This window comes from Leptodactylus fuscus, chromosome 10 (assembly GCF_031893055.1).
Source record: "Leptodactylus fuscus isolate aLepFus1 chromosome 10, aLepFus1.hap2, whole genome shotgun sequence".
Lineage (NCBI taxonomy): Eukaryota > Metazoa > Chordata > Amphibia > Anura > Leptodactylidae > Leptodactylus > Leptodactylus fuscus.
The window spans coordinates 35,953,751-35,978,974 of record NC_134274.1 but is presented as its reverse complement, the minus strand read 5'-3'; the positions used below and the strand labels follow the sequence as shown (position 1 = coordinate 35,978,974).

The following is a 25,224-nucleotide window of genomic DNA, read 5'->3' as shown; positions in this document are numbered from 1 at the left end:
GGGTGATGTGGAGGTTGCAGGCTGTGAGCAAGAAGAGGGAATGTGGGGTGCAAGCTGTGAGTGAGCAAAATGGATACTTGGGTGTACAGGCTGTGTGTGAGCAATAGGTCTACATGGATGTGCAGGCTGTGCATAAGCCAGAAGGGGGAATGGAGGTGCACCCTGTGTGAACAAGAGAATGTGGGTACAGGCTGTACATGAGCAAGAGGTGGAGTTGGGGTGCAGGCTGTGCGCGAGCAAGAGGGGTACATGGGGATATAGACTGTTCATGAGCAAAAGGGTGACGTAGAGGGGCATGGGCTGAGCGTGACCAACAGGGGTACACACACAGCCTGAACCCCCCTATCATGCTCACCTCAGCCTGAACCCCACTATCCTGCTCACACACAGCCTAAACAACCCCATCAGCCTGAACCCCCCTATCATGCTAATACACAGCCTAAACCCCCCCTATCATGCTCACACACAGCCTGAAACCCCCTATCATGCTCACACACAGCTTGAAGTCCCCTATCATGCTCACACACAGCTTGAAGTCCCCTATCATGCTCACACACAGCTTGAAGTCCCCTATCATGCTCACACACAGCCTGAACCCCACAATCATGCACACACACAGCCTGAACCCCCCTATCATGCACACACACAGCCTGAACCCCCCCTACCATGCTCACACACAGCCTGAACCCCACTATTATGCTCACACACAGCCTGAACCCCCCTATCATGTTCACACACAGCCTGAACCCCCCCTACCATGCTCACGCACAGCCTGAACCCCACTATTATGCTCACACACAGCCTGAACCCCACAATTATGCTCACACACAGCCTGAACCCCACAATCATGCTCAAACACAGCCTGAACCCCACTATCATGCTCACGCACAGCTTGAACCCCACAATCATGCTCACACACAGCCTGAACCCCTCTATCATGCTCACATACAGACTGCACCCCCATGTTGGTCACACACAGCCTGAACCCCATTTTGCTCACACACAGCCCGAACCCCCTTTCCCCCATTTTGCTCACACAGTGATCAATACAATACTGTATTGAACAAACAGCTCATCTTACAGTATGTTGTCTTGATTACTTATAGTAATGGAACTAGAATCATTTTAATGATTCAGGAGCCTATACCTATAGGGTTTTATATTCACTGGGTTTTATTTATTTATTTATTTATTTTTACTTATTCAGTAGGTGCCCATTTAGGATCTTCCAGGCCCTAGTATATGGTTATTGTGGTGTTATTCACTAACTGATATTTTTGTCTTATTTCCAGAAGGAGAACTAGACCATAAGTCACATACTCGGGATTATGGCTAAAGAGATTCGCGACCAGTATGAACTTGTCGAAGAAATTGGCGCTGGAGCCTATGGAACTGTGTATAAGGCACGAGACTTGCAAAGCGGAAAGTTTGTGGCCCTTAAAAACTTGCGAGTTCAGACCAACGAGAATGGTCTTCCCCCATCTACGGTCAGGGAGGTGGCGCTGCTGAAACGCCTTGAGCATTTTGACCATCCAAATATTGTAAAGTGAGTAAACGGAGAGGCTGAGCTGTACAGGAAGGCAATGTGTTATCTTAACCTTTTTTTCTGAATAACTGTTTACTTGCAAGGGTGTGCTGAAAGAAAATTATGATAAAGGTTAAAGGGCAATTCTATCCAATATATATATATTAATTTCTATTAAGCATTTATGATGTATCCAAACCCTCTATTGCCCATATGGCAGCTCCACTTCTCCAGATTTAAGACAAGGGGGCCCATGAATGCCATGAATTTCAAGTGTTCTAGTGACTTTTTGTCTATTCACTACTTTAACCCTTAAAGAGGACCTTTCATCCGATTGGGCACAGGCAGTTCCATATACTGCTGGAAAGCCAACAGTGCGCTGAATTCAGCGCACTGTCGGCTTTCCCGATCTGTGCCCCGGGTAAAGCGCTATCGGTCCCGGTACCGTAGCGCTTTACAGTCAGAAGGGCGTTCCTGACAGTCAGCCAGGAACGTCCTTCTCCACAGCAGAGTCTATCGCGCTGTACAGTGTGAGCGGGGAGGCAATTTACATACAAAACTTATGTGTGAAATAGCCCTTCTAATGGCTATGCAAGTATATGATTAGTTAAAAATGACTTTTGTCAATGATAGAGCCCCTTTAAGGGTGAACATGTATTTTTCTAAATCTGTAGAGAAAAAATTTCTTACCTACGACCTAAACCTCTGACCTAGAGAATGCCACAAACCATATGGTATGTTTTACTATAGACATCTATGTAATACCTGACTGTGACGGTGATTTGGGTCTTGTAGATCTTCCTATGACAAGCTGTCCTGGACTGGCTTAGCATCACCGTGTCTGCAGCCCGACACGGGAAGCGAGCGGTGTATTGGGGCGGTCCTGCTGGACGCAGCGCTGCTCCAGCGGCCGCCCCTCACACTCAGGCAGAGAGCAGGTCCTCTCCCTGCCTGCTCTCTGCCTGCGAACGCCGCTCGCTCCGATCGGCCACGCCCTCTTTCCGCTTGACCCGCCCCCTTCTGCTCGGCCACGCCCCTTTCTTGTGACACACACACACCCCCCCCTTAGCCCCCCCCCCCTCCTCGGGGGGGGGGGGCGGCTTTCTGATGCCGCTTCAGGCAGCAGAAAGCCCAGGTTCACCCCTGTAACAGGCAAAAATGCATGTTAAAGATGGATAGAAAAATGTCTTTCCAGAGTTCTCAGAACGGGTCCACAATTGGGATACTTCCTGAGAAACAGAAAATGACAGCTCAGCCAGTATCTGGCTGACTTGGTGACCACCTTAACCAGTAATTTCCAGTGTGTCATGAGGGACCCAGGTAGTGTCGCAGCAGGGGATTGGTTAGGTGAGTATTTTTAACTCTTTCTAAGCATTCTGTATGATAGAAACACTGGGTTTCCCAATAAGGGGAAAGGGCAGATACATGCATGGAAATGATGTCACATGCCTTTTTTGACAAGATCCTGCTGAACACCTCTCTGTCTGTAAACTCATGTAACGTACGGTAGTTTTTTCCAGGTAAACTTCAGAAGTGCTCAGAAATGAAAGCCGATGACCTTCATACACTACATAAATTTGTGGCTTTTTTGCTCACCACCAAGAAAAAGCAGAATTTTCTGCACTGACTCACGCAGTGAGCAGACTAAAGAACACAGGCTCACATAAGCTAAGAAGACTTTCCATGTATATTTGCAATGGGCCATGAAGTGGAAAGACCACAATTAAGCTGGGTTATGCCTGTGTGACTATGTCTTGTTTCCCACATTTGCGGTTGTACAGTATTTGAGGATGCCAGAATGCCATGTCCCTGGCTTCTGATGATCAGCAGCGTAAAGTCTCTATCTGCATAGATTACAGGAGTGCTATATGTAGTCGCAACATCACTATGAACATGGGATTGGGGCAGGGTAGTAAGGCTTTTCTTTAGGATTCTGAAATCTTCGAATTTAAGGTTCTCCTGTATTAAGCATACCTTTCACTCAAGCTATTTTGTGGGCTGTGATACAACGCTCCCAGTAACGTTTACAGCGTAGCCGTAAAACTCTTGCACCATTTATAGGCCTGACGGTTACATTTTTCATAAGTATTTTAGAACATAAAAATGGCACCATGATGGCTGTAAATGGCACAAACTACAGCCTGCAGGAAAGACTCGCTACTTTGTTTCTGAAATGCTTCTGTAGCTTCTATGGCTATATGAAAATTGTGTGTAAGATTCCCTTTATAAATTTGGGAATAGCCCTTGAGGCTGTACAGGAGTATTTCCATCTAGAACATGTATATACTATTATTATCTGCCTGATTCACTTCTTTTGTTTTTTAACCTGCCAAATCCAGGCAGGGAATATATGCACAGGGGGCGATGCCTATATGTTATTCACGCTCTATTCACTGCTATGGAAGTTACGGAAACAACCAAGCACATGAGTGTGGCTGTTTCCATAACCTTCATAAAAGTGAATGTGGAGAGCCGTGTACGCTATCATTCAGCCCCTCTCCAAATGTGACAGCCGTATCACCTGATAGTAGGATGTGGGACTCTTTTGGCATAACTAGCCACATTCTAATATATCATAAAGGAGTTTTCCATTACTTAAATTGAGGATTGCTCATTACTGTCAGATCAGCGGGGATCTGACCCCACCAGCAACCCATCCAATCAGATGTTAGAAGTAATAGCAGACCTTGGATGAGTTCTGCTTCACAGGCCATGTGGCGTCATCTTCATCTGTCACATGGTTTGCAGTTCAGTCCAATTTAAATGAATGGGACTGAACTGCAACTTCAAGCACAACTATTACATACTGTAATGTGCAATGCTGTGCTGGCTATTGGGCCCCCACCGATATGATATTGATGATATTAAAGGGGTTTTCTGGCCCGATATTGATTTTTCATCCTGTTCACTAGTGTTCACTGTTCATTAGTGTATGTGATTTGAGAGAGTCCAAGACCTTCACCCCATACAGATCACTTGTAGAGATCTCCTTAAGGTGTCTGAAGCTGCTGCAGTTTACAGGCAGTGTGTGCAGGCTGCATCTACTGACGGTAATCCTGTTTGTTGTAACCCACTACAGTTAGAAGGACAAGGATGATGTCAATGGATAAAGCAGGGCTGGGGCTTAGCTCGCTGTGATGAGAGCCACTCTCCAATGTCCCTGTCATCTATTCCTGGCACGTGTAAATGGAATAAGCGCAGTGCCCCTTGTAATTCAGGACTCTTATGGTAATGACTGCCTGCAGTACAGTGTGGTCTTTCTGAACTTCTATACAAAGGATAAGCTTTGCACGCAAGCGTGAAGCAACTATTATAGAAGACATTCTTTCTGACTTTCTAAGGGGAAGTAAAATAATGTACTTGTCATTGTTTTTAGCACCAGAATCTGACATGTTCTGTTTTGTGCCCCTCGTCTCTCACATAAAAGGTTCTTGGGGACAGCTGCTCTTTTATTTTTTGACTTCACAATCAGCTGGAAAAGAGAACATTGCATTGTCCACAAGCTATAGGGGAGAAGTGTACAGTAGTACGGTGGCCCCATGGTCAACAGTGCTGGAGTCCTGGATCCAAATCCAACCAAGGACAACATCTATATTGTGTTTATATGTTCTCCTTGTGTCCGCAGGAGTCTCTTGAAGACGCCAAAAACAGTGATCGGTTCATGGAAAATTTGGATTAGGGTCAGGAACCTATGCTAGTAATGACCATCACTGTATGGTTTTGTGGTATATGCTGGTGTTATATAATAATCTCTGGGTCCTCCAGAGTGGTACTGTATCTGCAATGTATTTCTGCTTTAGCCTACAGGGTAGACAGTACAGGGATAAGCTTGTGGGCTCAGTACACTGCTAAATATAGAGGCATGGTGATCTCATAGGGCTTTATTCCTCCTGTTTTAGGGATCAGTGGGGGTATCTGCCTCCAACAACAATAATAACTAATGATTTGACATGTCACCACACTATGCAACATAAGACTACATTCACAAGGTGTCCTGTCTGTCACTGGACAGAAAACTAAACCTCTGATTTGGAGAGAAGAAGGAGGGGACAATAGTCAATGAGGTCCCTCTGGCTCTGCTCTTGCCTGTTTTTGTCAGGGTCCATTATAGTCTATTTTTCGGTTCTTCTGGTCCTTCAGTGGACCAGAGGAAACAACTGCCCGGCACAGACGTGAATGTAGCATCAGGGAATATTTTGTGCTGATCAGTGTTGCTCTACTGTTGAAAGGGTTAACCAAGTAAGCATCCTCTGGTAATATAGCCCAGCTGTATCCTCCTCTGTACCCAGCCATCCTTCTACTGGTCCCAAGGAATTGTTACTGCTTGTACAGATATAAAAAGTAGTCTATGACTATATCTTACGTTTGTAAAAATCTGTTTTACTGATACTTGTTGCCGCTCTTGTTCTGTTTTTTATTGTTTTTGTTTTTTTCACACTTTTATGTATCACTTGCAATGTGCTTTTTCTATGGATTTGAAACAGAAAGGGTTAAACAGACAAAGCACCCAGAGCAGCTGTAACTGTTTACCTTGTGCATTATGTAGGCCTGGTGACCTGTTCTTGGTATCTGTTGTACTTGGGAAGCAGATTCCATAGTTATGATCGTTGGGGGGTTTATCTCCTTAGCACAGCCTTTCCTTTTTCTGCTTATTTCTGCCTTGTTACTGAGCAGAAATGTATTGAATTTCTACATTCTACATCTTTTTTTTAATTTTCATAAAATGTCTATTGCATCCATTATCATCTGGTTTTTGATCTATGCTGCTGTTTACTTGCGTCTCACATTGAGGGTCTTTGTTTGTCCTGGGGTAGGTTGGGTAGGCATTATAGGTAAGGCCTTGGCTATACCACAACCTACGTGTCGTGCACCTGAGTGATGTCCGTACAGTTTGATATCGCTCCTGTTGGTTCATTTGGACCACTTTGTGGCTCAGTAGTTAAAATTAGTAAGTAGCGCTAGAAAAGAAAAATCTGCAGTGTAGCTCTGGCCTACCGTGTCAGTTTCTTTGCCATCACCCGCACAATTGTACATGTGATGTGGAAAGACTCAGATTGCAAAATGGGTAGAAACTGACCAATGCCTAGGAAGTGTCTTGGCCCTTTCGTGTGGTTTAGAATAGGACCATACATGGGCTTCTTATATATGTATGACCAGACTGAAAAAGCTAGAAAAGTGACTATTTTTAATGCACAGAAATCCAGTCCTACAGGTGTTTGCAGCCACGTTCTAAGCAGACATGTCAAGCTTGTCTATTTAGTGAGATATTCCAGATATTCCTGTGGAGAGGTCATTGGTATCTGGGGGTCTGATTGCTGTGGCCCCTTTTTAGTGACTGGCGTTGCATTCGTCCGTCACATGATTCTTCTTAAAGGGGCTCTATCAGCAAAATTATGCTGTATGAGTCCCACATATGTGTGAATAGCCTTTAAAAGGGCTATTCAGGCACCAGTAATTTTATTTTAAACCCCCCAACCGTTTTAAAATAAAACTATAAAACATATATGTAAATCATACCTTAGCGTGCATGCTGGGCAGTCGTGCACGATCCGACATCATCTTCTGGCGCACCTTCCTCTTCTTTTGGTGACGCCCTCCGGTCCCTGCTTCATTGTCATCTTCCGGCAGTTCAAACCCAATTGGATCAAATCTGGCGTGTGCGCACTGCTATAGCTCTGGAGGGAGCGCTACTGCGCACGCGCCGGATTTGTACCAATCGGATTTGAACCGCCGGAAAAAGACGACAATGAAGCCGGGGAGAAGACAGGACCGGAGGGCATCGCCGAAAGAAGAGGTAGGCGTGCCAGAAGATGACGTTGGACCGTGAATCACCGCCTACCGTGCACGCTAAGGTATGATTTACATATATGGTTTTATTTTAAAACGGGGGGGGGGTAGTTTAAAATATCATTAGCGGTACCTGAATAGCCTTTTTAAAGGCTATTCACACATATGTGGGGCTCATACAGCATAATTTTGCTGACAGAGTCCCTTTAAGTCAATAAGACAAGGCGGACTTAACAGGTGCAACCTATTGGCTTTGCCATATAACCCCCTCTACCACCAATCTGTATACAAATCTTAAATGGCCGTCCACTTTCAGTCCTCGCTTATCCGTAAGTAGCAGTGATACAGACTACCGCTCTATGCTCTTATGCAGGTTTCCAGCCACTTTTTGAATGTGAGGCTCTCGAAATCTCAAAGGGGGGGAGTGTATTAAAGCTATAACCAGATGATGTGGGGGCGTCATAAGCTGGGGGCTTAGCAGCCACTGATTGGGAACACCAATGTAGACCAAGAATGGTATCAGTGTTTTTAAAAGAGGAGACCAAATGGCCTCTTTGCAACATTAAAGGGGTATTCCCATCTGCTAGTTATGGGGTATAGCATCACTTCATGATGGTGGGCTCTAACCTTTGAAACATACATATATATATATATATATATATATATATATATATATATATATATATATATAAGCTATAACTTGAAGTATACTTAAAGGAAATAACAATATGGATATTTCATATTTTACTCTAGGTTGATGAATGTTTGCACCTCTGCCCGGACAGAAGGGGAGACAAATGTTACCTTAGTTTTCGAGCATGTGGATCAAGACCTACACACTTATTTGAATAAAGTTCTTCCTCCTGGCCTGCCCATCGATACCATCAAGGTACTTGTATCCGCTCTGATATCCCCAAATATTATAAGTGATTATACATCAGTCAGTGTCATAAATATCATGTTGATGTATGTGTTTGCTTTTCTCAAAGATTACCAAGAACAATGACACCATGGGCTAGATAAAATCTAATATATCACAAATACCTTACTGCTACTACTTTGTTCTACATGACAAACTGATTCCCAGCTATTATTGTATATGCTTCTGTAGCCCTGCAATATTACATTGTGCCCTTTAACTTACGGTAAATGGGTGATAATGTCAAATTTTAAATGGTGAGAGCCTGTATGTACAGCCATTGTATGTATAGGCTTTCTATTCTCCACTCACATGGAGTGATTGGGTTATAAAAAGAAAACCTGGATCCATCAAGTTTACCAGTTCTTACTGTTAAAAACTAGGTTTATGGTGAAGTTGCTCTCTGCCTTTTAGTGCAAAAACTTCATTCTTGACCCCTGCTGACAATTGGACAGATCCCCGTATCGGCCTTTTATATTAATACCAGTATCCCTGTATGGTGTGGCTCCTAAGCAAGTCAGCATAGTGAGTTATGATGGCGGTAGCTCATGAACAGCAGTAGTGATACTGTACTGAATTGAAGGGTGTATGTTTAGTACCGTATCACTAAAACAGTGTTTCACAGACTAAGCCCATTCATGTGAACAGCTTCTTACACATTTATTATAAATCCCTCCACAGAATAGCTATACACGTGTTATGTCTGATATTCATGATTTGATGTAGATTTGGCAATGAAAGTCTATCGGTATACCATCATATATGTCGGGAGATTCTGTGCACTCCATACATAATTCAAGCCTGAAGGTTCCTATAAGCCATCCTTCTCATCAGCATGTGTTTTTCAGTGTAATAGAGAAGGAGAATGGGGGGGGGGTTATGTCGGATTCCCTTGCCAATATTTTGTTTTCAATATTGGGCTGTAACCAGAGCTGTCTGGCGTCAACTTCTTTGTCAATCCCCATTAAAAAACAAAACCACATGCACAACCATGCTTCAGTGTCTGTGCTAAAAGGAAATGCTGATATCTGAATTGTATGGGGTCCTACTGTCCCCCCCTCCCCCCCAAAGCCAGATACAGGCAGGGTGAGAAGAATCTTAAAGTTGGATTTAACATGTTCAGTGGTTTTGTTCTTAGGCAAAAATAAGGGACCATAAAAGGTGTCCGACAACATCTTATTCATAAAACACAGACATGCTTGGTCAAGCTCAGTGTACATGTATATCAAAGCTTGTTCATCCAACAGCTATGTAATGTGTATGGCTAGTCTTTTGCAATATGTCTTGCTTGGGAGAAAAAAAAATGGATCTGTAAAGCAGTCTTAGATTCTTCACCAAAAAAAAAATTAAAATTAAAGGTTTATTGAAGGGAAATGTGGACTAAGTGATCTGGCTGAGGTGTCAATGCTGCTTTTGTCTGTATGACATCCAGAATGCGGCTTTGTGTGCCTGCTCGTATACACAGTATCTAGAAGGCTTGGAGGATGAGCTTTGATTCTTAAATGAGCGTAAGGAAAATGTTTGTTTTTGTACCGTGTTAGCCAGTGGGTAGGTAATATAAAAATAAAAAAACTTAAGAGTCTTCAGTAGTTGATACCTTTTTTAAATGGCTAACTCATAATGGTGACAGATTACAACGTTTCTAAGCTCTCGGCTTCTTCTTCAGGTATATCTAAAAACTATTTCTGAAGGATGCATATTTATGTACAGAGGGGCACATAGGAATAGAGTTATAGGACAGAGGGGGGAAGAAGGTTATTGGTTATACACTCTTGACTTTGGCTCAAAGAACTGCAGCAAAATCTGCAATGTGGAGCCTCACAGAAGACGATTCATGTCCTCTGACATCGGCGGTGTGCTACACTGCTCAAAAAAATAAAGGGAACACTCAAATAACACCTCCTAGATCTGAATGAATGAAATATTCTCATTGAATACTTTGTTCTGTACAAAGTTGAATATGATGACAACAAAATCACACAAAAATCATAAATGGAAATCAAATGGAAAAACACACTACAGGCTGATCCAACTTTGATGTAATGCCCTTAAAACATGTCACAATGAGGCCGAGTAGTGAGTGTGGCCTCCATGTGCCTGTATGACCTCCCTACAATGCCTGGGCATGCTCCTGATGAGGTTGTGGATGGTCTCCTGAGGGATCTCCTCCCAGACCTGGACTAAAGCATCTGCCAACTCCTGGACAGTCTGTGGTGCAACGTGATGGTGGATGGAGTGAGACATGATGCCCCAGATGAGCTCAATCGGATACAGGTCTGGGGAATGGGCGGGCCAGTCCATAGCTTCAATGCCTTCATCTTGCAGGAACTGCTGACACTCCGGCCACATGAGGTCTGGCATTGTCCTGCATTAGGAGGAACCCAGGGCCAACAGCACCAGCATCTCACAAGTGGCCTGAGGATCTCATCTCGGTACCTAATGGCAGTCAGCCTACCTCTGGCGAGCACATGCAAGGGTGTGTGGCCCTCCAAAGAAATGCCACGCCACAACATTACTGACCCACTGCCAAACCGCTCATGCTGAAGGATGTTGCAGGCAGCAGATCGCTCTCCACGGCGTCTCCAGGCTGTCACCTGTGCTCATTCATTCAGATCTAGGATGTGTTATTTGAGTGTTCCCTTTATTTTTTTTGAGCAGTGTGTATCGCTACAAAAATGGAAGTTGGTCCTGGTGCCGTTAGTTAATTCAGCAAATTCTCAGCTCTCTAGTGGTATATAATACCGCTAATCTCAGAGAATATGAAAGGTCTCTTTTTACATTTTATCTATTCTATGCTGCTACTATATATCACAGCCATTGGCGAGTATGTGGAGCCCAGCATGACCTGTTGGCTCTTGTGAGAGAGAAGTTCTAGTATTTGCATTTTCCATAAAATATTCTGAAGCGTCTCTTCAAAGGTGGGTTTACTTGGCTTCTTATGTTAAGCTTAAAAAAAAAGTTTCAAATTTGGCGTGGTTTTTAGGAACCATTTTTCAAAGTCATCCAGGTTTTTTTGTGCTGTTTTTGGAGTTGTTTTTCAGTCTCTTATTCACTTCACTAGGACTTGGATAGGTTTCTTCTGCCTCAAGATAGGGCAGGAGGCTAGCTGACTTCCAGCTGAAATCAATAGGAGAATTTTCATGAATTTTTGGAGTTTTTTTTTTTCTTTTGAGTCAGGAAAGCCTAAAAAAAAGGCTCCATAAGAATCTTTATGACCCATCATAACTGCGCTTTTGTATTCCCCTTCTATAAATATGTGCAGTGCAGTGTGTCTCTCCAGTGTCAAGCACTGTTGTTGCCATATGACTGTATCATATTATTTGTATTATTATTATTATTATTAATAGTGTATTTTTATTATTAGTATCCGCCTCATCATCTAATGTTGTTGTTTTTGTCTCAGATATATAACACATGCCTTCTCCTGGCAGGGCTGATCTAGGGATCTGTTAGTTATGTTGTGTATTGTCTCCCTCCGCAGAACCTGATGAGGCAGTTCCTCTATGGCCTCGAATTCCTTCATTTGAACTGCATTGTGCACCGTGACCTGAAGCCAGAGAATATCCTGGTGACCAGCTGTGGACAGGTTAAACTCGCAGATTTTGGCCTAGCACGGATTTACAGCTTCCATATGGCACTAACCCCTGTGGTAAGTAAAAGCTCCTTCTGCATCATGTGTTTGAGATGGCTGTACACATTGGATAAATATTGGTCAAGTTTACCAACCATCCGTTGCATATGGCGACTGTCTCCTGTCTGCCTTCCTGGAGAAATGGGGGTGCGGGTGGAGGGGAAGGTTATATGGGGCACACTGCAACATACCCAATCCTTGCTGGTTAAATACTGGTTGTTTCTAATGGTTTCCCTTACCATCTATGCAGATTTATACCAGGTGTAAGAAGAAGACATTTCATTTTCTAAGACAATAGGATGTAGCCACATAATGCCCTTAGACTGAAGCCATGCGGTGCAATCATTTCTGCAGCTCCCATTGCTTTCTTCTGTGTCTCATGACAAAGGCGCCTTTCAACCTTATAAAGCGACACTCCCACTTTAACAATGATCTTAATCTGATCTTGCTCATGCGATCTCACTAATATAGTTTCTCTACCCATGTTTTGTACTTGTTGCCTTCTCTAGTTCCTGTTTCTACAAAACACTGCAGGGCTAATTCTAAAAATGGACCTTGTAGGACTTTAAGTAACGTAACTAAAGGTCCTGGAAGGTCCCTGTAAAGCTGTGTCAACTGCTGCTGACAATGCTTGGGGTTTGGTGACCTGACTGTGCCGGGGGGGGGGGGGGGGGGGGGCTGAGTTTGTGAGCAGGGAGGTATTTTTTTTGTCAAGGGAAATTACTGGAGTGTCCCTTTAACCCCTTAAGGTCACAGCCTAAAAGTACTTTAAAGGGGTTGTCCCACGTCGCATACTCACCAGTCTTCGTTGTGAAAAGTCGTCTGTCTTCCGGCTTTGTTGCGTCATTGGTGGGCGGGGTCACATATGCAAAGCCAAGCGGTGAGATGCTGCTGGCCCTGCATGCGCGCTCATAGACCAGTCTAGCCTTCACAATGCGAATACAGACCCGAAATCCGCCTCTCTCTATTACAGCGGATACCGGGTCTGTATTCGCATTGTGAAGGCTAGACTGGTCTATGAGAGCTCCTCCGCCCCCCGGAATAGCAGCATCGCTCCTGCCGCTGCTGGCTTCATGCAGGGCAGAAGCATAGCGATGTTGCAGGCACCTGTGCCGGCGTCTGTGCATCTGTGCCGGCGTCTAACCCTCCCCGGCATCCTCCTCTCTATTACAGCGGATGCCAGTCTGCATTGGCGGCCCCTTCCCCCCCAAAGGGTAAACTACCCCGCCCTCCAGGCTCGCTCCCGTGCACTTAGCCCCTTCTCCCTCCCCCCCTCAGATGAGCAGATAAGTCAAGGGATGTGTCCCAAAAAAATGAATAAAGTAATATAGTTGCCAAACAAAGCAGTTTTGCTGAAGCATTGTATTTAGGAAAAGTCTTACATTCACATTAACAAACAGTATAGATAGGATCCTTGTGATGGGACAACCCCTTTAAGGACTAGGCCTCGTTTTTCAAAACTGACAGGTCATTTTATATGGCATTTACAGCATTGAGAGGCTGTAACTTACATTTTGAGTTGTTTTTCTCGTGACGAATTGTATTTCATGTTAGAGTTAAACATTGATCACTATTTAATATTTAAAAAAATAGGAAATTTGATAGAAATTTGGAAAAGAAAATAGCAATTTTCAAAATGTGAAATTTTCTGCTTTTCAGACAGTCATACCACCCAAATACATTGATAAATATTATCTACCATATCTCTGCTGTATATCAGCATCATCTTTTACTCGTCCTCTATTTTATTTTGGACATTATAAGGCTTACGGCGGGTTCACATCTGCGCCCCGGTCTCCGCTTTGTAGGTTTCCATCTTCTGCCAACAGTAGTTGGAAACCCAGCAGTCAGTGTCCGCCCGTGAGCGTTTTGTGGTCTCTGCAGCGAAACCATATTTTTTTTTTAACCGGACACAAAGTCCTGCATGTCCAACTGTGTCTGGTAAAAAACAAAAAAAAAAACGGTTTCGCCGCAGAGAGGCAGAAGATGCTCATGGACGGACACTTTGCAAACCCATTCAAATGAATGGGTTTGAAAACTGACTGCTGGTTTCCGTCTCCTATCCAGTTTCTCGGGCAGGAGATGTAGAGGAACGTGTATGCTACTGCGGCTTACCACAACCAGTGACAATGGGACATAGTAGTTCTGTAATGTAGGCCATCTGTTGGAGCAGTAGGTCAAATAATCTTTAAGGACCACTATACCACCCTGAGTTACTAACCTAGGGATGACACCGATGATTTCTGTTTCCCCCAAACCATCATCTTATCACAGTGATTCCGATGTGCTTTAGGTGTTGCTGGGATTTCCTGCTGCGGGTGGAAGGCAGTGTCTGGTCAGAGCGGTGCACATGACTGTAAAGAAATAGCATTTGTATATTACTAACTGTGAGTGATGCTATACAGTGTTGGCCCAAAGTATTGGCACCCCTGCAATTATGTCAGCTAATACTCATTTTCTTCCAGAAAATGATTGCAATCACAAATTCTTTGGTATTATCATCTTCATTTAATTTGTCTTCAATGGAAAACCACAAAAATAATTGTCAAAAAGTCAAATTGGATATAATTCCACAGCAAACATAAAAAAGGGGGTGGACAAAAGTATTGGCACTGTTTGAAAAATCATGTGATGCTTCTCTAATTTGTGTAATTAACAGCACCTGTTACTTACCTGAGGCACCTAACAGGTGGTGGCAATAACTAAATCACACTTGCAGCCAGTTGAAATGGATTAAAGTTGACTCCACCTCTGTCCTGTGTCCTTGTGTGTACCACATTGAGCATGGAGAAGAGAAAGAAGAACAAAGAACTGTCTGAGGACTTGAGAAGCAAAATTGTGAGGAAGCATGAGCAATCTCAAGGCTACAAGTCCATCTCCAAAGACCTGAATGTTCCTGTGTCTACCGTGCGCAGTGTCATCAAGAAGTGTAAAGCCCATGGCACTGTGGCTAACCTCCCTAGATGTGGACGGAAAAGAAAAATTGACGAGAGATTTCAACGCAAGATTGTGCGGATGGTGGATAAAGAACCTCAACTAACATCCAAACAAGTTCAAGCTGCCCTGCAGTCCGAGGGTACAACAGTGTCACCCCGTACTATCCGTCAGTGTCTGAATGAAAAGGGACTGTATGGTAGGAGACCCAGGAAGACCCCACTTCTTACCCAGAGACATAAAAAAGCCAGGCTGGAGTTTGCCAAAACTTACCTGAGAAAGCCAAAAACATTTTGGAAGAATGTTCTCTGGTCAGATGAGACAAAAGTAGAGCTTTATGGGAAAAGGCATCAACATAGAGTTTACAGGGAAAAAAGAGGCCTTCAAAGAAAAGAACACGGTCCCTACAGTCAGACATGGCGGAGGTGCCCTGATGTTTTGGGGTTGCATTGCTGCCTCTGGCACTGGACTGCTTGACCGTGTGCATGGCATTATGAAGTCTGAAGACTACCAACACATTGTGCAGCATAATGTAGGGCCCAGTGTGAGAAAGCTGGGTCTCCCTCAGAGGTCATGGGTCTTCCAGCAGGACAATGACCCAAAACACACTTCAAAAAGCACTAGAAAATGGTGGTGAGAGAAAGCCCTGGAGACTTGTAAAGTGGCAGCAATGAGTCCAGACCTGAATCCCATAGAACACCTGTGGAGAGATCTCTTGATGGCAGTTTGGAGAAGGCCCCCTTCACATCTCAGGGGGGACCTGGAGCAGTTTGCCAAAGAAGAATGGTCTAAAATTCCAGCAGAGCATTGTAAGAAACTCATTGCTGGTTACCGGAAGCGGTTGTGCGCAGTTATTGTGTCTAAAGGTTGTGCTACCAAGTATTAGGCTGAGGGGGCCAATACTTTTGTGTAAAATGATCAATGATTTGACTTTTTTTTCATTCTCTTTTGTGTTTTTTCATTGGAAGCAAAATAAATGAAGATATTAATACTTAATAAAGAGTTTGTGCTTGCAATCATTTTCTGGAAGAAAATGAGTATTATCTGACAGAATTGCAGGGGCGCCAATACTTTTGGCTAACACTGTATGTATTGTGGAGATTCATATAGACTACATGGAATAATGTTATTTCTTGTCTGCAGGTGGTGACTCTGTGGTACCGCGCTCCGGAGGTGCTTCTTCAGTCCTCATATGCTACACCAGTAGACATCTGGAGTGTGGGTTGCATCTTTGCAGAGATGTTCAGGCGGAAGTGAGTACTCTATATAGTGATATGTAGTGGATAAGGAATGGGAAATTATGGCCAGGTTATTGCCCAAACCTGCACCAACTTTGTCCAGATTCCATTGAGAACACATGTGCTGCTTGAAGTACATTTATCTCCACTTGATTCGTGCAGAAAACACATGGACCCCATTATAGTCTATAGGGTCTGTGTGCTTTCATAGCTACCCGCTTTTTAATGCATTTGGTATTCCGTTCGAGGGGGGGATTACCAAGCGGACTACCCGAACATAGATGTGAACCAGGCCTTAGTATTGTTGCAAATTGGGATATAGTAGCCAAGTAGTCAGTAACACTGGCTTTTCTGGGGTTAGGGGCGCAGGGTCCCGGTGTGCTATATTTTTTGCAGTGTTCCCATTCATTCAACACTAAAAAGGCTAATATCTATCGCTGTCTGCACTTATCGGATGATGTGTGTCATTGTTTTGGGTTTTTTTTGTTGTAGATTGTGAGCCCCATATAGGGATCACAATGTACATTTTTATTTATTTTTTTCCTATTTAAGTATGTCTTTGTAGAATGGGAGGAAATCCACGCAAACACGGGGAGAACATACAAACTCCTTGCAGAATAAAGGGCTAGACTTACTGTAATGTAAAGTTGACCCCAATATTTTATATTATTATATTGACTGTTAGCAATGCCTGTATAAATAGCCTATGTAGTATATTACAGAAGAAGTATTAGAGATTGTCTAAGATTTAAAAAAAAAAAAAATTTGTTTTTATAGGCCTCTGTTTTGTGGGAATTCAGAAGTCGACCAACTGTGCAAGATTTTTGAGTAAGTCGTGTAATGCAGAATTGGGGAAACGCAAAGAACAATTGGTGTCGGGTTATCTGTGAATATTGCATGTGCGCTGTAGATGACCCCCTCTTCCATGGTTAAACTGCTTTTGCGCTGGGCTACCTATAAAGAGTTAACTTGCAGGGTGCGAATGAGCTTTAGTTTCTTGTCACAAGAATTTAAAGGGGTTGTCCACTTTCAGACCAATATTGAGAGACAAATGTTATTGTTTGTATAATTAAAAAAAACCAACCCCTATAACTCTTTTCTTGCCGAGGACGTAGCTCTACGTCCTCCCAGGGTGGCACTTCAGTAGCGGAGGCTGTAGCTAATACATCCTCCCTACTAATGCCGATATCTCTGGACTGCCTGAACATATCTTGATGCTTTCAAATTCATTTTAAAGATGAGAATCTCATCTTTAAAATGATACCAAGCACTTGATGATAGAATTTATACTGTTGGAGCAATTCACTGTTGAAAACCTATTTGGCATTGAGATCCAACTGCAGATCTCAATTCGGACTGCATTTCAACAGTGAATCGCTCCAAAATTTTAAGTTCTATCATAAAGTGCTTGGTATAATTCTAAAAACGAGATTCTCCTCTTTAAAATTAATTTTAAATCATCAAGATATCTTAATGCAGCCCAGAGACATAGGGCTTTAAAGTGCACACCCCCCCTCCTGTCTCGGAAGCATTAGTGAAATGTAGCAGAAGGGGAGGGGGGAGGAGCAGCCCTGCAGCGTGCACAGTGATAATGAATGATCATCATTATCTGTGCATTACCTGTATGTGACACCAGGAGGGGTGTCACATTATGTAATACCCTCTAAACATAACCAGGAAGGTTATTGGCGCTGTGACCCAGGCGTTTACCTTTGTCCAAGTCTCTTGTCCATTGAATTTGTCAGGTTTTGGATGGTGATGTGAACTGCCTCCCGCCATCATAGACACTCCTTTTGATGATGCTCCAGAGGTTCTCAATGGGGTTGAGGTCAGGGGAAAATGGGGGCCACACCATAAGTTTGTCCCCTTTTATGCCCATAGCAGCCAGAGGTGCAGATGTGTTATTTGCAACATTAGACGGTGCATTATCATGCATGAAAATGATCTTGCTGCGGAATGCACGATTCTTCTTCTTGAACCAACGAAGGAAGTGCTGTTTGAGAAACTCCACATACATTATGGAGTTCATCTTTACCCCTTCAGGGATCCTAAAGGGGCCGACAATCTCTCTTCGCATGATTCCAGCCCAAAACATTACTCCACCTCCTCCTTGTTGGCGCCGGAGCCGTGTTTGCATGGGTTGTCCATCAACCAGCCGTCCCCCACTCCATCCATCTGAACCATCGAGCATTGCATGGCACTCAACGGTGAACAAAACCATTTTGAAGTCAGTCTTCATGTATTGTTTGGCCCACTGGAGCCGTTTCTGCTTGTGTGCAGTGGATAGAGGAGGTCGACAGGATGGCTTGCACACAGCTACAAACCTGCAGCTTCAAAAACGTGTCTGCTGCTATGAAAAGACATTTTGGCAGCTGCTCTTTTAACCTGACGTAATTGTCTGTTGGAAAGAGTCCTCAATTTTCCCTCATCTGCATGCACACGTGTAATGAATAGAGATGAGCGAACACTGTTCGGAACAGCCGTTCCAAATAGCACGCTCCCATAGAAATGAATGGAAGCGGCCGGCACACGGGGGGGTTAAGCGGGCCGGCCGCTGGCAAAGTCTGCGTGCCAGGTGCTTCCATTCATTTCTATGGGAGTGTGCTGTTCGGATCGGCTGATCTGAACAGTGTTCGCTCATCTCTAACGATGAAGTGTCTTGGCAATGTTGATTGTAGTCATTCCTTGACCTAAATGCTCCACAATTTGTTGCTTCGCAGCAGCTGACACATCCTTTTTCTCTCCCATTTTGGCTGAAAATGTAGGCTGCTTAATAATGTGGGACAGCCTTCTTAAGTAGTCTTGCCTTTTACTGGACACACCTGCCAAACTAATTAGCACAGGCGTCTGCAATTGCTTTCAGTGATATAAAGAGCGCTGACACACATCACCATCGATGAGTTTAACTGACAAACAAAAAAATTCTTAGCTTATCACTCCTAAACACTTTTTGCATAATAATGTGGAACACAGAGTGTGTGTGTGTGTGTGTGTGTATATATATATATATATATATATATATATATATATATATATATATATATATATATATATGTGTGTGTGTGGTATGTATGAACACCTCACATATTGCAGTTTTTTGGAAAGTACATTTAGTTTGGAGAAAGAGATTGCTTGAGCCTCACTTTAGTGGCAAATTTGAATTTTTGTGCAATTTTTGCTTGGAATTTTCTGTTTGCTGCAAAGTTGCATGAAGGTGGTTGTATATATGATGTGGCTATCGATGACCCATTAAGACATTTGTAATCTTCAGGTTGTCTACTTTCAAAAAAATATATAGGGTTTAGGGGTTCACTTACTTTTCACGGTATGTAATCCCTACATTTTATAGGATGATACTTTTTTAACATTTCCAGCTTCAAAGCAGATTTTTGTTCCTTCCGGTTCTGGTGATTTTCTGAAGACACGTGCATGCGGGTGTAGGCCATAGTGATATGATTGAACTCTGCACATGTTGAACTCTTATTTTTAAGAGGTTTGGTGCGTTTAATTTATTATTTGGTTTCCGCTTTTAGCAACTAATATACATTTATTTGTATTTTTTCATAAAACATTCACTTTAAATCAAAATTGCATGAAGGTGCCTGTTCGCATACAGTACCAAGTGGCATTCTGACAATGCTGCAGGTGTATACTTTAAGAAAATATATAGGTATGGGGGGGTTGGATGCTTTTTTAATGTTGCAATTTAGGTTTGATTTGTCAGTCTCAAAACTGTGAAAATTGCTCTGGCTACTGGAGGTGCAAAATTTCCATAGACCACGTAGAGGTATCCAAGCGCTGTAGGCTATGTTTGTCAGCATTCGCCCCCGGCGCCGTCCCCCTGCGTGCCTCCGCTCCGTTTTCTCCCTTACTTGCTCCTGGGGGCTCCGTATCTACCGCTTGGCCCTGGAGCTCCTGCCCCTTCCCCCTCCCCTGCGCCACAGGACTTTGTTGCGTTGAGACCTCTGGAGGGTTGGGAAGGCGCAAGACCAGTAAGTTGAGTGCGGCGTCGGGGACTTCCGGCGCTGCGGCCTAGGCTACAACCGCAAAGTGGTGGCATCCCGGAACACATTCTGGAAGTCTGCAATGTGCGCATGCTCCTGCAAATACAGTGTAGTTGCTGTGGCTGGCCGGTCAGTGTCGTGGATCCCGATTGCGCTGGTGTTCGGCAAAGATGCTGTGGCGGGGAAGTGTGCAAATATATGTAAATGTTATTTCCTGGGGTTAGGGGCTAGTCCGGAGGTGGCATTAGGGAGTTTGTGGCTTGCTATGCTAAGAAGTGTGTGGGATTGCAGAGCCGCTGCTATGAGTTCTGGTTTTCTGCGCCTTCTGGCAAAAACAATAAGTAGCCTATCTTTCAATCCTGCCTATGAACTAAGTGTGGAAAATTTCACGGAAATCGGTTGAGCGGTTTTTGTGTGATTGAGGAACAAACATCCAAACTCACAAAATTTCACCTACCGTATTTTTCGGACTATAAGACGCACTTTTTTCCCCCAAAATTTGGGGGGAAAAGAAGGGTGCGTCTTATAGGCCGAATGTGGCGCCTGGCATCCGCTGTAATAGAGAGGCGGAAGCCGGCAAGTGATAGACGCCATTACAGGTGCCGGGGCCTGCGACATCGCTGCGCTCCTCTGCCCTACATGAAGCCAGCAGCGGGAGCTGGCTTCATGCAGGGCAGGGCAGCGATGTCTCAGGCCCCGGCGTCTATCTCTCACTGGCATCCGCCTCTCTAGTACAGCGGATGCCGGGTCAGTATCAGCGGCCCCTTCTCCCCCGAACCTGTGCCTCCCCCGTACCTGTAAAGATGCAGGCCGGCTCCTGCGCGGCGATATCGCAGGAGCCGACCTGTTCGGGTGACAGCCGGGAGCCTAATGAGGCTCCCCGGCCTGTCACTGCTATATTAGTATTGCGGCTGGTCTCTATGACCAGCCGTAATACTAATACACAGAATGTCCCATATTGCCGTCTATGGGACTTGCAATCAAGCGACCGCAGGTTCAAGCCCCGGGGGGGGAATAAAATAGTAAAAAAAAAAAAAAAAAAAAGCTTTAAAAATATATAATAAAAATATGAAATAAATAAAAGTTCTAAATCACCTCCTGTCCCTAGAATATATATATATATATATAAGTAGAAGATCATATGTCATAAACCACCGGTTTTTTTTCAATAAAAGGTGATCTAAGCAATAGACATTCCCCAAAATGGTAAACTAAAAAGTACTTCTGGCCCCGCAAAAAAAAAAACACTCTATGCGTCCCCGTACAGCTGCAGGGTCACCTGTCAATGTGGCCTTGCAGCTGTTGCAAAACTACAACTCCCATATATTAAATATTTTACCAGTTTTTGCTTCAAAATTTTTTTTCCCTATTTTCCTCCTCTAAAACCTGTGCGTCTTATAGTCCGAAAAATACAGTATATAATATTTGTAGGATATGTATATTAAATAAAAAAATATAAAGATGATAGGGACACTTTTCCTGACCATCTTAGGTGGATATTGGGCCACCTTATAGGACCTTCTGGTTCTAGCAGTGTTGATTCAGGGTTTCAGAATTACTGATGTGTATAACGTTCTGGGGCCATGTAAATACTGACAACTAAAAGGGGGCCCTTCCTTTACTATCTTCTCCGATTGTTCCTCTTCTATAGTATGATCGGACTCCCCTCTGAAGAAGAATGGCCAGATGTCACTTTACCACGATCCGCCTTCTCCCCAAGGAGTCAGCAGCCTGTAGAGAAATTTGTTCCTGAAATTGATGCGACAGGGGCTCAGCTTCTGCTGGTAAGTATTCTGCTGGATGTATTATCTGATAGACTTTTCCATCTGGGGAATGCTGTATTGCCTTTAATGGTAAAGGGGAATTTTACATGAAAGACATTTGCCATATCCAGGGAATTTGCCATAAATGTCTTTATAGATGGAGGTCCTAGCTCTGAGACATGCACCTATTTCTGAAATGAACCCCCTCTGTGTCTGGCCTTTTAGAATGCTGAGAAGGCTGTCCTTAATGGTCAGGCTTACAAAAACAACGCAGCTATAGAAAGTTCTATCTAAGGCAGGCATGTCAAACTCAGGGTACCCTGAGGGCCATATGAGTAACAAGAGGTTGTTGCGAGGGCCGCACACAGCAGCTAATGGCTTGGGCCTAGGGGACTGATCACTAATACCATCGCAAAAATCCGGCATTTCTATTGCAGGCTACATAGAGTAGCCTACAATAGAAAGTACAGAATGACAGGCTGGAGCCTCACAAGGCTCCCGGCTGCCATAAAAATGCACGCAGACCCCGAATCTTGCTCCGGGTGCCTGCGATTGCCGGTAAAATGGCACCTCAGTTAAAGCTGGCAGACACCATTATTGTGTTGGAGTGCTGGGGAAGGGGGGGGGGGGTGGCTTCTGGATGTCTGGCCCTCCCTGTTTTTTCCCACCCACTTGCAATTCTTGCGCTTGGGGGTTAATAGGAGCACCCCCAAGTGAAAGAATTACAAGGTGGGTGGGAAAACAGTCCTCAAGCCCAAGGAAGGGCCAGACAGACATCAAAAAGCCCCCCTCCCCCAGCACCCCAACCCTTCCCCAGCACTCCAAACCCCCCCCCCCCCCCCATCATCATAAATCTAGTACTTATCCCCTATCCGTAGGATAGGGGTTAAATACTTGAAAAATCACAATTGCTTCTGCTTTTCAGCCTGCTCAACGGTCTTGTGAGAGCCTGATTACGTGGCCACGTCACCCGGCGTGTGGGGAGGAGGGGGCGGAGTGGAGGGAGGAGGGGGCAGAGCAGGCAGGGAGACCTGCTCTCTACGAAGGGTGAGGGGCGGCCGCTGGAGCAGCGCTGCATCCAGCAGGGCCGCCCCAATCCACCGCTCACTTTCCTTGTACATCTGCGGCCCGCACAAAAGTCTCAAACTTTGTCTCTAAAGTGTAGAGACAAAGTTTGAGACTTTTGTGCGGGCCGCAGATATGCCTGTAAAGGGCCGCATGTTTGACATGCCTTATCTAAGTAATATCCATATAGATAAGTCCCAGAGGAAATTGAAAACAAAAGACCCCTGACACCTAAAACATAACATGCATATGGTTGAATGGGGGTCATTAGTCCATGTTACATGATAGGTCCTCTTTAGGCCCCCCCCCATCTTGGATTATCTGCATGTAATGCTATCAACAGAGAGGGTCAGCCGAGTACTTCTAGGGACCCTATTGATGTGGCTTTAGATGCAGAGTTCTCAGTTACTCTATTATGCTGCGACACATTTGTAGTCACACTGATCAGCTCCCCTTGAGTGTCTTTGAAAAGTAGGGTTGGGCAGTTCCCAAGGTGTTTTAATCTATATTATTAAAAGTTATGTTTTAGGGATTAGTGTTTTTTTGTTTTCAATTTGATCTAATATTTTCCACACCAACATATTTTTGGTTTATCATAATATATATCTAATATATATTATATACTAGCATCTGCCCGTGCCTTCGTCTGCAGGTTGGCGGTGGCGCTAAACCGCTTATATGTAACCAATCGCTGTCACTTCTGATTCTCGGTGCTCACATGTGCCTACTGCTGTGCGCCCCCATAGCCCCTGGCTTGGCACTGCGGTCTCTCTGTCTACCGCCTGCGTGCGGCTCTCGTCATCTCAGGCCCTTCAGCTGCTCCCCGGTTGGCTGGTGCGACTGTGTGGGCAGAGCTATTGTTCAGCCTGCAGGCAGAAGAAGATGGCGCCTCTGAAATCTCTGGAGCGTCCTGAGGAAGCTGATGTGGTGTCGGCCCGCAAGAACTTCATCGGCTGTGCCGGAGGGCGTCCCGAGGAAGCGGACGTGGTGTTGGCCCGTGAGAACTTCATCGGCTGTGCGGGCAGTGTGCTCCCGCCGGGGGCCTGAACTCTTTCGCCTCTGCCAGGTATCAAACGGCTGCTGGCAGTTGCGGGCTCTGTAGGCTGCCACACAGTCGGGGATCTAGCAAGCATGCAGCCACTGAATGTAGTCGCTCACAGTATAGCATGGAGAGCTTTGGTAAGTAGATCGGCAGATTCTGGTCTGCAACCTGTACCGCAGGAGGAGAGCAAAGGAGCATGCAGGATCGGGGGGGGGGGGGGGGGCACATGGCAGGGGAGTTTGTGGAGGGGTGGTGTTCTGAGCGTCGGGATTTGGGGGTTTCCTGGGGAGGGGGGGCGCGTGGGGTGGATGGAGGGGGACAGCCGGTGGGTGCCGTGGGAGGGGATTGAGGGGACAAGAGACAGACGGGTGAGCGAGGGGGAGAAGTGGCATAGGCATGGGGGAGGAAGGGGGCGGGTAGCGCAAGGGAAGGCGCGGGGTCGCACGACGGATCCTAACCAACACAAATTGGCTAAATAATGGCGGCTCAGCGCAAACGCCAACCCTCAGACGAAGTCGCAGGCAGATGCTAGTATTAAATACTGACAAGGGTTCCTTTGCTTCCAGGAAATGTTGACGTTTAACCCCTTAAGGCGCATATCTTCATCCCAGGCTCTACAACACGCCTTCTTCTCAGAGGACCTCGAGGCCTGCGCCACGTCAGAACCATTCCCACATGCAGGAGCCACAGCAGATGAAGTGAAATAAATTTTTTGGGGACGCCGGACACCTCTGCTGTTTTTTTTTTTTTTTTGTTTTAGATTCTCAATAGAAAATGATTGGGTTTTATTATGACACTAAGCAAGCCTTGTTTTATACAATACTAGCTTTTACCCGCGACTTCGTCCGCGGAACCCTGACTCCCTGCGGGACCCACCTGAAGCGGTGCGCAGGCTTGTTTCCTTTGTGTCTGCAGCGGGCCCTTCCTACACCTGTGGGTCCATGGACCCTCGGGGCCCACCCCGCGCCCCGCTGGAACAGTTTACCTTCTCTCCCTCCTGGTGCCCCCCACCCCCCTTTCTCCCTGCCCCCTTCCCCCCCTAACCCCATTCCCCCTTCTCCCGTGTTACTTACTCCATGCCCCCTTTTTCCACCTATCCCGTGCCCCCCCACCCTGCGGCCCGCAGTAACTCTTTACCTCCTCTCCCTGCTGGCGCCCGCAACCCCCCTTTTGTCCCTACCCGCTTCCCCATGTGGTCACTTCTTCCTCCTACCCCATGTCCCCTTCCCCGTCTTACCTACCCCGTGCCCCCTTTTCCCCCCACCAGACTCTGCCGATCGTGTGTCCCCTTTCCCCCTACCAACCTGTGGCCCCAG

General features: G+C 45.1%; 1 protein-coding gene across 1 annotated transcript; it reads left to right on the top strand.

Annotated features, from left to right (window-relative positions):
* Positions 1 to 1,313: 1,313 nt before the first annotated feature.
* On the top strand, positions 1,314 to 24,660 carry LOC142183086 (cyclin-dependent kinase 4-like). Its single transcript, XM_075257997.1, has 7 exons — positions 1,314 to 1,546; positions 8,066 to 8,201; positions 11,713 to 11,880; positions 15,940 to 16,049; positions 16,812 to 16,862; positions 21,690 to 21,822; positions 24,475 to 24,660. The coding sequence occupies exons 1-7, from the start codon at positions 1,329 to 1,331 to the stop codon at positions 24,613 to 24,615; spliced, it is 957 nt and encodes a 318-aa protein (XP_075114098.1). The 5' UTR covers positions 1,314 to 1,328; the 3' UTR covers positions 24,616 to 24,660.
* Positions 24,661 to 25,224: the final 564 nt, after the last annotated feature.

Bases quoted from the DNA above. Each gene is read 5' to 3' on its own strand.
- LOC142183086 (XM_075257997.1), top strand. From the start codon at position 1,329: ATGGCTAAAGAGATTCGCGACCAGTATGAACTTGTCGAAGAAATTGGC. The intron at 16,050-16,811 runs GTGAGTACTCTA...TTGTTTTTATAG, and splicing joins GCAGAGATGTTCAGGCGGAA to GCCTCTGTTTTGTGGGAATT. The intron at 16,863-21,689 runs GTAAGTCGTGTA...CCTCTTCTATAG, and splicing joins CAACTGTGCAAGATTTTTGA to TATGATCGGACTCCCCTCTG.